This window comes from Sus scrofa, chromosome 10 (assembly GCF_000003025.6).
Source record: "Sus scrofa isolate TJ Tabasco breed Duroc chromosome 10, Sscrofa11.1, whole genome shotgun sequence".
In the NCBI taxonomy this organism is placed as follows: Eukaryota; Metazoa; Chordata; class Mammalia; order Artiodactyla; family Suidae; genus Sus; species Sus scrofa.
In genome coordinates, this window is record NC_010452.4 from 59,913,689 (window position 1) to 59,928,426 (window position 14,738).

Genomic DNA, 14,738 nt, shown 5'->3' on the forward strand with positions numbered 1-14,738 from the left:
AGATATCCTTAAAAAAAAATATATCGTGATTATTTTAGTAAGCACTAATTACTTATATCTTGTCAGATGTGTATTATTGAATATGGATGGCGTTTTTGTTTGTTTTGCTTTTTAGGGCCACACCTGTGGCATATGAAGTTTCCCAGGCTAGGGGCCCAATCAGAGTTGCAGCTGCCCGCATACACCACAGCCATAGCAACTCGTGATCCAAGTCTCATCTGCAACCTGCACCACAGCTCACAGCAATGCTGGATCACCAACCCACTGAGCGAGGTCAGCGATTGAACCTGGATCCTCATGGATACTAGTTGGATTTGTTTCCATTGTGCCACAATGGGAATTCCAGAAGTTAATTAAACTTTTAGTGTTCTGAATTTAAGAATATATAATTGTATGTAAAGATAGACTCAGAGTGTGTGTGTGTGTTTGTAAATATATCTGGCTTTCCACCCTCTACTGAAATATCTGTATTTCTTCATGGTTCTTTACCCTCTTTCCAGTTATTTATCAATTGACCATTTGAGGCAGTCTGCATTATACCAAGTTTTATTTCAAAAGGAGGATGGTTCTTAAGGGCTTATGGTCTACTTTTGAAGATAATTGTGATATAAGTAGTACAGAGGGTTGGGAGTCTTAAAAAAAATTCTTTGTGAGGGAGGTGGGAGCTTTTAGGACTTTTAAGTTTTAGGAATGGCCAGGCTTACATATTTCTTATTTTGGTTTTAAGATTCATGAAGGAAGGCCTAATATATTAAATGGCTACTTAATCTCATATCCATTGCTTAAAACATTTAAGAGAAGAGCTTCTTTATCCTAGGTTTTACTCCAGTCTGTTTGGTTTAGAGCTTTACTTAAAACAGAGTTTGTGATCTGATGGTAAAGATGGTTACATAAATAGTCCAGAGTGCTTGTTGATTGAAGAAGCTTCTTTCAGTTGAAACACTCAAGATTCATTGGTTTTAATTCCATGTGATTGGTTTTATTGTAGAGCATGGGCCTGGAATTGACATATTTACACCTGGTAAACCTGGAGAATATGACCTGGAAGGTGGTATATGGGAAGACGAAGATGCTCGGAATTTTTATGAGAACCTCATTGATTTGAAAGCTTTTGTTCCAGCCATTTTATTTAAAGATAATGAAAAAAGTTGTCTGAATAAAGAGTCCAACAAGGATGATTCCAAAGGTAATTCTGGAGGACAAATTTTCTATTAAGTGCAATAAAAATTAGTTCAAAATAATATTTGTAAAAAAATTTTTTTTAGGAGTTCCCATTGTGGCGCAGTGGTTAACGAATCCAACTAGGCGCCATGAGGTTGCAGGTTTGATCCCTGCCCTCGCTCAGTGGGTTGAGGATCCAGCATTGCCGTGAGCTGTGGTGTAGGTCGCAGACGTGGCTCGGATCCCGTGTTGCTGTGGCTCTGGTGTAGGCTGGCAGCTACAGCTCTGATTGGACCCCTGGCCTGGGAACCTCCATGTGCCGTGGGAGCGGCTCAAGAAAAAGACAAAAAAAAAAAAAAAAAAATTTTAGCTACTAGTTATGTAATACTAACTTTGAGTCATTTGGTTTATAAAATGAATGACAGAATAATATGGAATGGAGCATGAAAGATTGATAAACATTTAAATTAATGTGAAACAATTTGAAAATGTTTATTTATAATGTGATTAATTCATGTGAAATCTTTGTAAGATCTGCATTTCCCCCAGTTGGATTGTTAGGGAAGGAAGCTCTTTCTAGGCTAGGTAATCCTTAACTCTTTGTGAGGAAGTTACTTTAGAGAAGTCAGAAGCTTTGTGATCATTAATAGAGTGGGGGTCCTGAACACCAGTTACATATTTTCTAAAGGGAATTCTGCCAAATTGTAGAAGTGAACAAGAGGATATCCATCCATTTTCCTTTTGCTGTGTCTTAATAACAATCAGTCTTTCCCTCTCCTCTTTACTGGATCCTTTAAAAAACAAATCAAAGCAAATTGTGAGTACTCAGAAACCCCCTGGGCCTCCTGTCCTTTTCCAGCTACTGTCCCATCTCTTTGTTAAGCATTCCTCCTGAGGAAATTGGCTGTATCTGGATTCTTTACTTTCTTGTCTCCTCATTCTTGAGTGTACTGTAATCTCGCTTCAGCCCTACCTTTACCTGAAACCGCTTTTGCCTAAATTTCCAGTCACCTTCGTGTCACTATGTCATGTGGGCAGCTTCCAGTCTTTGTCTTGTTGGATCTCTAAAACCATTCAACTCAACTTGCTGCTTTCCTCTTGGAGCATTTCTTTTCCCCATGGCTTTTGTGGTACCAAACCTTCCTGGATTTTCTTGTTCTTACCTTGGGCTTCCACTTTCATTTGCTCTTTTGGCTGTCAGTGTTTCTCAGAGTCAGATGGAAGAGAAGAGCGTAGTCTGTTTAGTAACCAAGTCTGCTTATGGTTAATCCAACCTCTTAGATATATCTCAGATTTGATTTATCTTTATTGCTACTTTTCTAATCTAAACCATCTCACCTCTTAGCCTGGGCTACTGTATATAGATCTCCCTCTGCTTATGATGGGGTTATGTCCTAAAATACCCACTGTAAGTTTGAAATACCTTAAGTCAAAAATACCCCAACCCTCCAAACACCATGGCATGGCCTAGCCTCCCTTACAGGGCTCAGAACACATTACCCTTACTTTGTCTCTCCATTTTAGCCTCTGCAGTAGGCCAGTCTTCTTGCCTCTTGGCCTTCGTACATTGCTGTTTTCTCTCCTCACCATATCCTACTTGACTCCTTCATGCATTCTAGTTTGATTCCCTCAGTAGAGTGTACATGTCTTCGGAGCAGGGTCACGTCTTAAGTTCTTCTAGGAACGTTCAACAGCTAATCAGTAAATGCTGGATTTTTGATAGACGTCAGGGAATGCTGGGGAGTGAATGTTTGCTCCATAAACACAGAAGTTTTGTCTGTTACAAAGTTATATCCTTAGTGCCTAGCATGTAGTAGGAATTTAAATATTGGTTGAGGAGTTCCTGCTGTGGTACAATGGAATTGGCAGGCTTCCTGGAGTGCCTGGACACAGATTTAATCCCGGCCTGGCACTGGGGGTGAAAGAATCTGGCATTGCTACATCTGTGGCATAGGTTGTAACTGCAGCTTGGATCTGATCACTGGCCCAGAACTCCATATGCCATGAGGCAGCCAAAAAAGGAAATAAAAATGTTGTTTGAATGAAAGGATGAATGAATGAGAAAATGGTCTGTCTCCATTTAGAGGTAGCAAAGCCAACCCATACTAGAGCTTTGATTCTTCCAAATACGTTATGGCATCCTGTATCAGTAAAACATTTCCACTTTCAGTGCAGAAATTATGAGATCAGGACCTGTCAGAGAAGATGGGGCTGAGAAATGTAATGCATTTGACCCTTGAACAAGGTGGGGGTTGGGGCGCCACCCTCTGTGCAGTGGAAAATCTGAGCACAATTTACAGTCAGTCCTGTAATTGGCTGTGCACATTCATAGTTCTGCATGCCAGTGAATTCACCCAGACTGTGGATCATGTGGTACCGTGGTGTTTGCTGCTGAGAAAAATCTGTGTGTAGGTGGCCATGGGCAGTTCAAACCTGTGTTATTCCAAGGGTCAACTGGAATTTTAGTCATTTATGCTGTAATTCTACCACTCTTTTAAGCATAAATTCTTGAACTTGGGTTTTCTAGCTTTTTACTTAGGAAGATTTTCAAACACAAATGTAAGGCTGGTAGAGTAAATTGGCAGTTACCTATCACCCAGCAACAGTTATCAACACTGCCAATCTTGCTGAAATCCATCCAGTTCAGTTCTTCTTTCTTTTTTATCTACAATTTCTGGCAACTCGAAGTTTTTGGTTGTCTCTAACTCCTGGTATCTAATTATAAGGATGTTTCCCTAATTGGTCTTTCTACATCTTTCTATGTCTACATCTAGTCTGCATATTTTTGGTAGATTAATTTTCAAATCATATCACATTACAGTTTTATCTCTTGCCCTAGACCACCCACCAAAGACATACTCTGTCAAAGACAAAGTCTGAACTCCTCAACTTGAGAGTTTTAGATCCTTCTTTTTTTTTTTTTTTTAGCTACTTTTTTTTTTTTTTTGTCTTTTGACTTTTTGTTGTTGTTGTTGTTGTTGCTATTTCTTGGGCCGCTCCCGCGGCATATGGAGGTTCCCAAGGCTAGGGGTCGAATCGGAGCTGCAGCCGCCAGCCTACGCCAGAGCCACAGCAACGAGGGATCCGAGCCACGTCTGCAACCTACACCACAGCTCACGGCAACGCCGGATCCTTAACCCACTGAGCAAGGGCAGGGATCGAACCCGCAACCTCATGGTTCCTAGTCGGATTTGTTAACCACTGCGCCACGACGGGAACTCCTTTTAGATCCTTCTTAATTTGAGTCCACTTGATCTAGTCAGCTTTATTTTCTCCCATCTTTATCACAAATCCTCATGCTATGTATGTCTTTATTCATCAGTCTCTCCATCCATTCTTCAGTGAACAGACGGCATACCGAAAAGACGTCATGGTCTTTGCTCTCAGTGAACATAATGCATTTTTAAAATTCTGAATGTATTAAATCTCTTGCCAGGTGTAAGTGTAGATTCTAGTGTAGACAAATGATGCAGATTTTGTGAATCTTTCTGTACTTTTTGCAGCAGGATTTCAGTATGAGTTTTAATTTAGAGATATTTTTTGATTTTTAAACAGAAGCAAAAGAACCTAAGGATAATAAGGAGATACCAAATCCTGATGATTTGGAGCTTGAGTTGGAGAACCTAGAAATTAATGATGATCCGTTGGAGTTAGAGGGTGGAGATGAAGCTGAAGATCTTACGAAGAAACTTCTTGATGAACAAGGTAAAAAACTTCTGCCAAAATTTTCGATTTTTGATTATTTTTTATACGCAAAGCTCTTGCCTGTGTATATCATCTGTGATAATTTTATCTGTCTTTATAATTGAGTAATGTATTTAGTGCTGAAAATAGCACATTGTTAATTTTTTCCTGAGTACTTCCTATCAGGTTCTTTATTAGTTAGGAGTCTATTAGAAGTCTACCTTCTGTCAGTATTGCTTTTCTCTCTGTGGACTTCATTGTTTACTACTGCCGAGGCGCTCTCCACATCATGAAGAAGGGAGGGGCATGGCAGGAGGCTGCGCCTGGCTCGGACCAGCTAGTGACATCCGAGGAAAACGGGGGTTCTCTCCCACTGTCTGTGTATAAACATCAAGGAGGGACTTGGCTAGTTCTGTGTCGTGTTGACCATGGCTGAAAGCGAGCGTGGTGTCTGGGCTGCCCCATCAGAGTGCCAAGGATCACCTTCCAGGTGATCGCATTGTTGTTTGAAGACATGGGAGAGGGGGTGCTCGACAGATGGAAATAACAGATGTACTCTAGAACCACATGCAACTTAGGATTTAGATTTTGTACTTCATGTAAAATGTTGCCTTTTTTTTTTTTTTTGGTCTTTTGGTTTTTTTAGGGCTGCACTCATGGCGTATGGAGGTTCCCAGGCTAGGAGTCTGATCGAAGCTACATCTTCTGGCCTACACCACAGCCACAGCTAGTCGGGATCCAAGCTACATCTGCCACCTACACCACAGCTCACAGCAACGCTAGATCCTTAACCCACTGAGCGAGGCCAGGGATTGAATCTGCATCGTCATCGATGGTAGTTGGTTTCGCTAACCACTGAGCCACGATGGGAACTCCAAGTTTGCCTTTTTATAGCTGATCACTGAAAGACGGTAGTGATTTAGGGTTCTGATTCTAGAGATACTCAAACATTCCAGGGTAATATCTCAAAAAAAATGCTTTACTTTTTCATAAGTGAGAAAAGTGCTCTAGATTTTCTATGTCATAAATAACTTATTATTGGATGTTTGCATTCTTATATTGTCTGTGTATTTTTAAAACCTATTTAAAAACTAATTTTATGTTAGAACAAGAGGATGAAGAAGCCAGCACTGGATCTCATCTCAAGCTCATAGTTGATGCTTTCCTCCAGCAATTGCCCAACTGTGTCAACCGTGATCTCATAGACAAGGTATGCTTTTCGGTGGCTTTGACAAGTGCATAGACCTTGTAGGATTGCTCTAATTACAAATGACTGTGGTTTTTGAACTGCTTTGGCCATAGATGAACCATTTCTTCAGGTGGAATCTTATATGGGAATCCAAAATTAAACACATACAATTGGAGCCAATTTGTAGATGTTTGGGGGTGGAACGTCGTCTGGAATCTTGCCGGCCATATACCATGGGTGCGGCCTTAAAGAAAGACACAAGACCAAAAATAATAAAAAAATAAAAAGAATCTCTTTGCTGAATCCATAAAAATTAGTGATTTTATTTTATTTCAACCTTTTTTTTTTTTGTCTTTTTGCCTTTCCTAGGGCCGCTCCCGTGGCATGTGGAGGTTCCCAGGCTAGGAGTCTAATCGGAGCTGTAGCTGCTGGCCTACGCCACAGCCATAGCAACATAGGATCCGAGCCGCACATATGACCTACACCACAGCTCACAGCAATGCCGGATCCTTAACCCACTGAGCGAGGCCAGGGATCGAACCCTCAACCTCATGGTTCCTAGTTGGATTCGTTAACCACTGAGCCACGACAGGAATTCCTTCATTTCAACCTTTGAGTACACTTTTTAATCTGATGAAATGTGAGCATGTGTACTGTCTCAGGTGGTCTAAAAAAGCCACGTGTGTGATTGACTTGCAAGCTAAACTAGTTGCTTTTTACATAGAATACCATTTTTGAAAGAACTGATGAATGGTGTAGTTACTCAAACTTGGGTATGGAGTTCCCGTAGTACCCATGAAAACTTGGGTTCAATCCCTGGCTTGGGTTCAATCCCTGGCTTCGTTCAGATCCCACGTTGCTGTGGTTGTGGCTGTGGCTGGCAGCTATAGTGTCAGTTTGACCCCTAGCCTCGGAATTTACGTATACTGCACATGCAGCCCTAAAAAGCGAAAAAAAAAGAAGAAAAGAAAAAAGAAACCTTGGTTATTTAGCAGCCATTTTTCTAACATAAAATGAGCCTCTCATTTCAAGGGAAACAGAAGTATTTACTGCCAGTTTATGATTTGAGTTTCCAACAAAAATTAGAATTTTGGCATACTTACTTAGGTCCACCACCTGTAAGTTTGACAGCTTTCCAGTTCTTTTCTGAAGAGACTTCAGTGATGAGACTTTTCTAGTAAGATTGGTGGTGATATTAAATAATATAATTAAAAATATTATCTAAGTGTTTGAAAGATCTGCAAAGCTCGGTGAACCACTATTCTCAGTGAGCAATACACAAGTCAACAAAATTTTGCTTGGGTATTAAAAATCCACTCTGAGTTCAAGATGAACCAATGGATTTTAATCTAATAGAGCATGAAAAGTTCATTGACATGGCTTCAGATTTCACTTTGTGGACTAATGGTTAAGAAGCCCACTTGTCAAGTTTTGGTAAAATATCAAAGAATATCTACTTAAAATTACTGAAAAGGATATTAAAATACACCTCCTTTTTCAACTCCATATATGTGTGAAACTGGGGGTTCTTCATATGCTTCATCCTAAACAACACATCACAGTAAGTTGAATGCATAATTGGTATGAGAATCCAGCCATCTTCTGAGTGCCATTCTTGTCATTTTAATTAAAAAAATTTTTCTACAAAATGTTAACAACTAATAAGTTTATTGTTTTGTTTTTTCTTTTTTTTTTTTTTTTTTTTTTTTTGCTATTTCTTGGGCCGCTCCTGCAGCATATGGATGTTCCCAGGCTAGGGGTCGAATCGGAGCTGTACTGCTGGCCTACACCAGAGCCACAGCAACACGGGATCTGAGCCGCGTCTGCGACCCACACCACAGCTCACAGCAACGCCAGATCCTTAACCCACTGAGCAAGGCCAGAAATGGAACCCGCAACCTCGTGGTTCTTAGTTGGATTCGTTAACCACTGTGCCACGACGGGAACTCCAGTTTTTTCTTTTTCAACTGAACCCAATGCATGTAGAAGTTCCCAGCATATGGAAGTTTCTGGGCCAGGGATTGAGTCTGAGCTGCAGCTGCAACCTGTGCCACAGCTGTGGCAATACTGGATCCTTAATCCACTGTGCCACAGCAGAATTCCCTGTTGGTATTTACTCCCCCACTCTTTTTAAAATTTATTTTTATTTTTATGGCCACACCCATGGCATGTAGAACTTCCCAGGCCAGGGACTGCATCCGAGACTCAGCTGTGACGTACTCTGTAGCTGCAGCAGCCTCCAGATCCCTTAACCTACTGTGTTGGGCTGGGGATTGAAACGCCTCTGCAGTGACTCAAGCTGCCGCATTGAGGTGGATTCTTAACCCATTGTGGCACAGAGGGGACTCCAATATTGGGGTTTTTTTTCCCTTCCCTGGAAGTTCCCTGACTCAGGGTCGAATCAGAGTTTGAGCTGGCATATACCATAGCCAAAGCAATGCCAGATCTGAGGTGCATCTGTGACCTATGCAACAACTTGCAGCAATGCCAGATCCTTAACCCACTGAGCGAGGCCAGGGATTGAACCTGCATTCTCATGGATACTATTTGGGTTCTTAACCCACTGAGCCACAATGGGGACTCCCCTGCTTATTGGTATTTTAAGTGAATTAATATTTTAAAAATTTCTCAGTTTTAACTTCTAAAACAGTAAATGCTGATAAACATATTAGCCCACATAAAGTTAGTTCTTAAGAGTTGTAAAGGACTCTTGAACGTCAAAGTTTGAAAATCATTGCATTAGGCCAGTTTTTAGTTAAGATGTAATATAATCTTTTATCTCCCCACACCCCATAATGTTTTGATGGTTCCCTATAAAGAACTACAGATATTAGATTGTTTTTTGACCTTCAGCTTGTTAGCTTTTTTACAAATAATTTAATTTGTATTTCAGTACCTATTCATGTAATCAGATAGGCTTGGATCCACATTGGGTAATCACTAGAAGTGATTAGGTCGTTGTATAGTTTTCAAAAACTTAGTAATTATAGCATTTCTTTCTGGTTTTTGTTTTTTTTTTGTTTGTTTGTTTTAAATGGCTGCACCCATGGCACATGGAAGTTCCTGGGCCAGGGATTGAATGTCAGTCATAGCTACTGCAGTGCTGGATCCTGTAACCCAACTGGATCCTTTAGTCCACTGCACGGTGCCAGGGGTTACCTCTGGAGTGACCTGAGCTGCCTCAGTCGAATTCCTAAGCCACTGCACCACAGTGGAAACTCCTATTTCTGTTTTCTTTAGAGTCTCTTTTTTTCTTTCTTCTGTAGAATAGAGCAGAAACTACCTCTTAAACAGTTGCTTATTTTTTTAAGGTTGGGATATGACAGTCTTTCCCCTGCTCAATTTTCATATGTTCATTGGCTGGAAACAGGATGAGAGAGATACCTTGACATGCCTGTGGGCACCCCTCCAACCTCCTTTGAGTGCCGTACTGAAAGTTGAATGGGAAGATCAGGTGTGAATCTGTATTGGAAAATATCCTGCAGCACCCAGTTCAGTATTAAGAGCTCTTACCAGTAATGACCACATAATAAATTCTGGATGAGCTCTTGGAGGTTCAGATGGAAAACAGGATGCTATACTTACCCTTCCCTATTGGACCCCAGTGAGTTCCTCTGGGAGTCAGCTTCCTCATGAAAGAAATTATTCCATGTATATTGGCAACGCTTCACATGGCTTAAGAGGGAAAAGTAGTTGAGAAGTAGAAAAATCTAAGAATTATTTTGAATTCAATAATTATGTAATAATATATAATGCACAGTGAAGATTTAGGTGATTTTCTGCAAGTAATGTCATTGGTGGTGATGCCTATTTCTATGTGCATTTGATGATCAGAAGAATTTATTTTTACTTAATAAAATAAAAAACGATTGTTGAATAGTCTTTGATTTACTGAAAACGTTTTGAAACAAGTTTTCAAAAAACTGCTTGTTGAGTTTTGAGCAGGCAGCAGTTGTAACCTGGCAGACAGACACCACCACAGTGATTCCTTTGTTTTTGTTTCTCTCTAAAGGGCAGGACTGGTTAAATCTGAGAATTAATGTACATGTGAAACATTTTTTCTTTTTGATTTTCTCAAACTTATGAATTCTGGTAGTTTTTCTCACTCAGGTAGTCTTTTATTCATTTATTCTACACATTTATCGAGGTATTACTGTGTCTACCAAGCATTGACATGTTTTACGAACTCCTAGTTTTTGCAGAATTTTGAGCATTATGTTTTTTTCCCATTTAACTGACCTTTGATTACTGTGGTAGGAAAAGTGTTTATTGCCTTCTCTGTTTTTATAAAATTTATTTCATGGGTCATGTAAAGTATGTTTGTATTTTAAAGGATAATGTCCTAAAATATCTATTGAAGTACATTTTATTTTTGGTTTCCTAATTTATGATGAAATAGGCCATTATTAACCATTATAATTTTTTAAAATAATTTTTTAAAATGTTGATTTGAGTGGTTTGTGTGTGAAGTTTTCCAGTGTTAACCAGTTTTCTGAGTATATGACCTTTGGGATTTTTATTATACGAGTCTAGAATTTTTCTTTTTTTCTTTTTTTTTGGCCATAACTGGGGCATGTGGAAGTTTCTGGGTCAGGAATTGAAGCTGTGCCATAGCACTGACCCAAGCTGGTGCAGTGACAACGTTGCACCACAAGAGAACTCCTGGAATTTTTCAGTGTTTCATATGGGTGAATTGCTTGAAGGAACTTTAGTGTACTTTCAGATTTTCTTTGTTATTCTGATTAGTTATAATAAGCTTTAATGTTATAAACGTTAATGTTATTATACTCCTTTACAAGCAGAAGAAAAAATTTAAATTGGTTTTAGTCTTTTGACTAATGCACATATAAAGTTTCAATCTTGGGGAGTATTTTCAATGTGAGTTAGCTTCGTAGGTTTGAATCTAATCAACACTAGTTGTGCCATTTATTTCATCAAAAGCTTTAACCAAATGGGAAGTGTTTCAGTGAGCGCGTTACTCAGCAGTTGAAATCCTTTGTAGTTGAGGAAAGTCTGAGGATCTTTTTATTTGCATCTGATCCTTAAATCTACCTAAAGATGTGATTAATGATAAAATAATCATGTGAACCTATAGAAGGAAAATTTTTCTTTTTCTTTTTAGGGCCGCACATGCAGCACATGGAAGTGCACAGGCTAGGGGTCACATTGGAGCTACAGCTACCGGCCTGCACCACAGCCACAGCACCATGGGATTCGAGCTGCATCTGCGACTTACACCACAGCTCATGGCAACTCTGGATCCTTAACCCACCTATGGGAACTCATAGAAGGAAATATGTAAGGTACTCCAAAGGATATTTGATAATAGTTTATTCCTTTTTAAAGTGTAATTTAAACTTATTTTCTTAAACCATGTATATTGAAAATCTTTTTAATGGTCAAAAAATACATATACCTGTATTTTAAAAAAGCAATTACTCGGAGTTCCCATCATGGCTCAGCGGAAACAAATCTGCCTAGTATCCATGAGGATGCGGGTTCAATCCCTGGCCTTGCTCAGTGGGTTAAGGATCCAGTGTTGCTGTGAGGTGTGGTATAGGTCATAGATGCGGTCTGGATCCTTTGTTGCTGTGGCTCTGGTGTAGGCCCGCAGTTATAGCTCTGATTTGACCCTCAGCCTGGGAACTTCCTTGTGCCAAGGGTGTGGTCCTAAAAAAAAGGAGGGGGGGGCAAAAAAAGCAAACCAAAAAACCCCTATTATTCATAGTTTTGTTTTTAGTGGCTTCCCAGAACATATACCTCTCCTAGCTTTTCTTCTATACCTGTATTAGATTGTTAGACATATTTGTGAGATATCAAACCCATTTTTATAGTTAAAATATAGAATAGTGGATTGCTCTACTAAATAACAATTGTGGGTATTTACTGTAGTCCTTTGAGGTGGCTTCTGTAGCTTTTCAGAACTGACTGTTGGCAATAAACCTTTTTAGTCAGTGTTTAGGCACTTTTACATGATTCTGGGGATAATCTGTGTCTAGTTTCTCGTAACTAGTTATTTTTATTCCTTTTTGGTTATCCTTATTAGCATTAGTAGATTCCTGGCTCCTGGCTTCTTTCTGCTTTGTAACAGTCTGTCAGAATTTTCCTGATTTCCCATCGTGGCCCAGCATAATGAACCTGACTTGTATCCATGAGGATGTGGGTTTGATCCCTGACTTCGCTCAGTGGGTTCGGCACTGCTGTGATCTGTGCTGTAGATCACAGATGCAGCTTGGATCCTGAGTTGCTGTGACCGTGGCATAGGCCTGCTGCTGTACCTCTGATTCAACCCCTGGCCTGGAAACTTCCATATGCTGTGGGTGTGGCCCTAAAAATACAAGAAAAACAAAACACCCAAAAAATTTTCCTGATGCTAATGTTGATTTATTTGACTTTGATGAGATCAAAGGCATTGATTACATATATTCATTTGCCAAACATGTCATGCTAGGTCTTCAGTCTACCCACTTAAGTTCTATTTCTAACACTAGGTTGCAATTAAAAGGTTTATGAAATGTATTTTGAGATATATAAGGAAGAGGAGTTTACGCTTTGTGATCTTTAAAGTTTGGGATATGCTTATAATACTAATGTCTTAGAACCATTGTGAAGTGTTTAGGAACTGTTAGAAATCCATTGTTGAAAAGACAAAAAAAAAAAGGAGTTCCCATCAAGTGGTTAACAAATCTGACTAGGAACCATGAGGTTGTGGGTTCGGTCCCTGCCCTTGCTCAGTGGGTTAACGATCCGGCGTTGCCGTGAGCTGTGGTGTAGGTTGCAGATGTGGCTCGGATCCCGCGTTGCTGTGGCTCTGGTGTAGGCCAGTGGCTACAGCTCCGATTGGACCCCTAGCCTGGGAACCTCCATATGCCGCGGGAGTGGCCCAAAGAAAAAAGAAATCCATTGTCGCATTCTAGGTTCTACTTTCAGTAGCCAAATTGAGAATTTTTTCTTTTTTTTTTTTTTTTTTTTAAGAAAAAAGTTTGCTTTTTCTCCTATAGGCAGCAATGGATTTTTGCATGAACATGAACACGAAAGCAAATAGGAAGAAATTGGTGCGGGCACTCTTTATAGTTCCCAGACAAAGGTAGGTAAAAAAAAGAGTAATTTCTTAGTGTTTTTACCTTGCAGTGATGATTGTAAGACCTATGTTCTTATTTAATTATCTCTTTAAAAATATCCCTTATCAACAGAGGTTATTATCATTGTTAGCATATTTTCTAGAGCTTGTTTCTCATTGATTTTTATCCACTTATTTCATTAGCTTTAGTGGAAATATTTCTTTTGATGCTTTCTTACTATTTTAAGAGAAAAAGTTTAAGAATAATACAAACAAATTAGAAGTAGTTGGAATCTGCTAGAAACATAGTAGTAGGAAGTGACAGTTTATGGTTTGAGAGGAGAGGAAAAAAGATAAAAGTATTTAAAATGCAAAGCATTTTGGAGCCTTGAAGAAGAGTCTACATAGTCTTATGTACCTGAAATATATAAATATAATAATTTAGGTTTCTTATAGTCAGGTGGAGTGATCGGGAAGGGTTTTATTCATTTACTAAGGTTCTACCATGTACTAGGATTAGTGCTGGAGATAGAGACAGTGGTGAACAAGACAGATTCAACTCTTCTGTATTCACACAGCTTATGGTTTGGAGGAGAAGAAAGGCAGAATTCTAAGTGCAGTTACTAAGAAGAATCACAGTATGCTTTGGAGTATACAACAAGTGGAACTTAATGATTTAGTCTCAGGAGTCAGAGAAGGCTGCCTTGAGCAGGATCATTGAATCTGAGTCCTGAAAAAGGAAGGAGCTAGGTAAGGGATGGGTGAGGAAAGAGAATGGAGAGAGCCTTTTGATGGAGGCAGTAGTACTTGCAAAGAACTAGAGACAGGAAAGGTCATGCGTCATACTGTTGCAAAAACCTCTTTCTTGGCTTCCCTGGACATTGTTGTCTAGACTAAGCTGCAGGAACGAGACCATGTTTACTTTTTTATCCTTAGCACTTACCACAATGTTTAACAGAAGGTGATAAAATTATGTAACATGATATATAATACCCTTTCTTATCTAGCCCCTTTTCAACTTCTTTGGTCTTCATTCTAGCCACTCTTCTTGCAGAATCCTGATCCGTAATGATTTCTTGAATACCCTTTGCTCTCTACTTCTAAGCCTCTGGTTTCTGCTCTGTATGGGATATCCTGTATCTTTCCACTGAAATTCTCTGGCTTAGTCTTGAATGCAGTCTGAGTTAGCCTTTCTGAACAGCAATCCTTATTTCCCTCATGTGTATATAGGTGTTCTTTATAGCGTTCACATAGTATTTTCATACATACAAATAATTAGGCACATTACATTAGGCATATGATGTATAGCCCAGTGTTGCTTTGCTGCCTGTATTCCTGTGGAGCTGTAAGAACTATCAGCCCTTTGAAAGAGGACTAGCTCCTTTTATTTTGGGCATCTCCAACATCAGGTGTAGTGTTTGGTACACAGTGAGTGCTTGAAAATACTTGATGAATTAATATTGGTCATAAGCAAATACAAAATTTTATTAAAAAATAAGTACTGCATTCACAGTATTCAAATCCCTAAAATGTAAAAAAAGCATTCTGCTGAAAAGTATTCTTCCTGTTCCTATCTCCTCACCCTCCCAGTTCCTATGTTTCCCAATAGGAGACAACTGGAGTTCCCATCGTGGCTCAGTGGTT

General features: G+C 39.5%; 1 protein-coding gene across 1 annotated transcript in view; it reads left to right on the plus strand.

The window, feature by feature from the left end:
• Positions 1–14,738, plus strand: part of UPF2 (UPF2 regulator of nonsense transcripts homolog (yeast)) — a 100,298-nt gene that overhangs the window by 20,583 nt on the left and 64,977 nt on the right. The window contains 4 exon segments of the mRNA XM_021064994.1: positions 989–1,186; positions 4,717–4,866; positions 5,952–6,055; positions 13,036–13,121. Coding sequence (XP_020920653.1) covers positions 989–1,186; positions 4,717–4,866; positions 5,952–6,055; positions 13,036–13,121 — 538 coding nt within the window.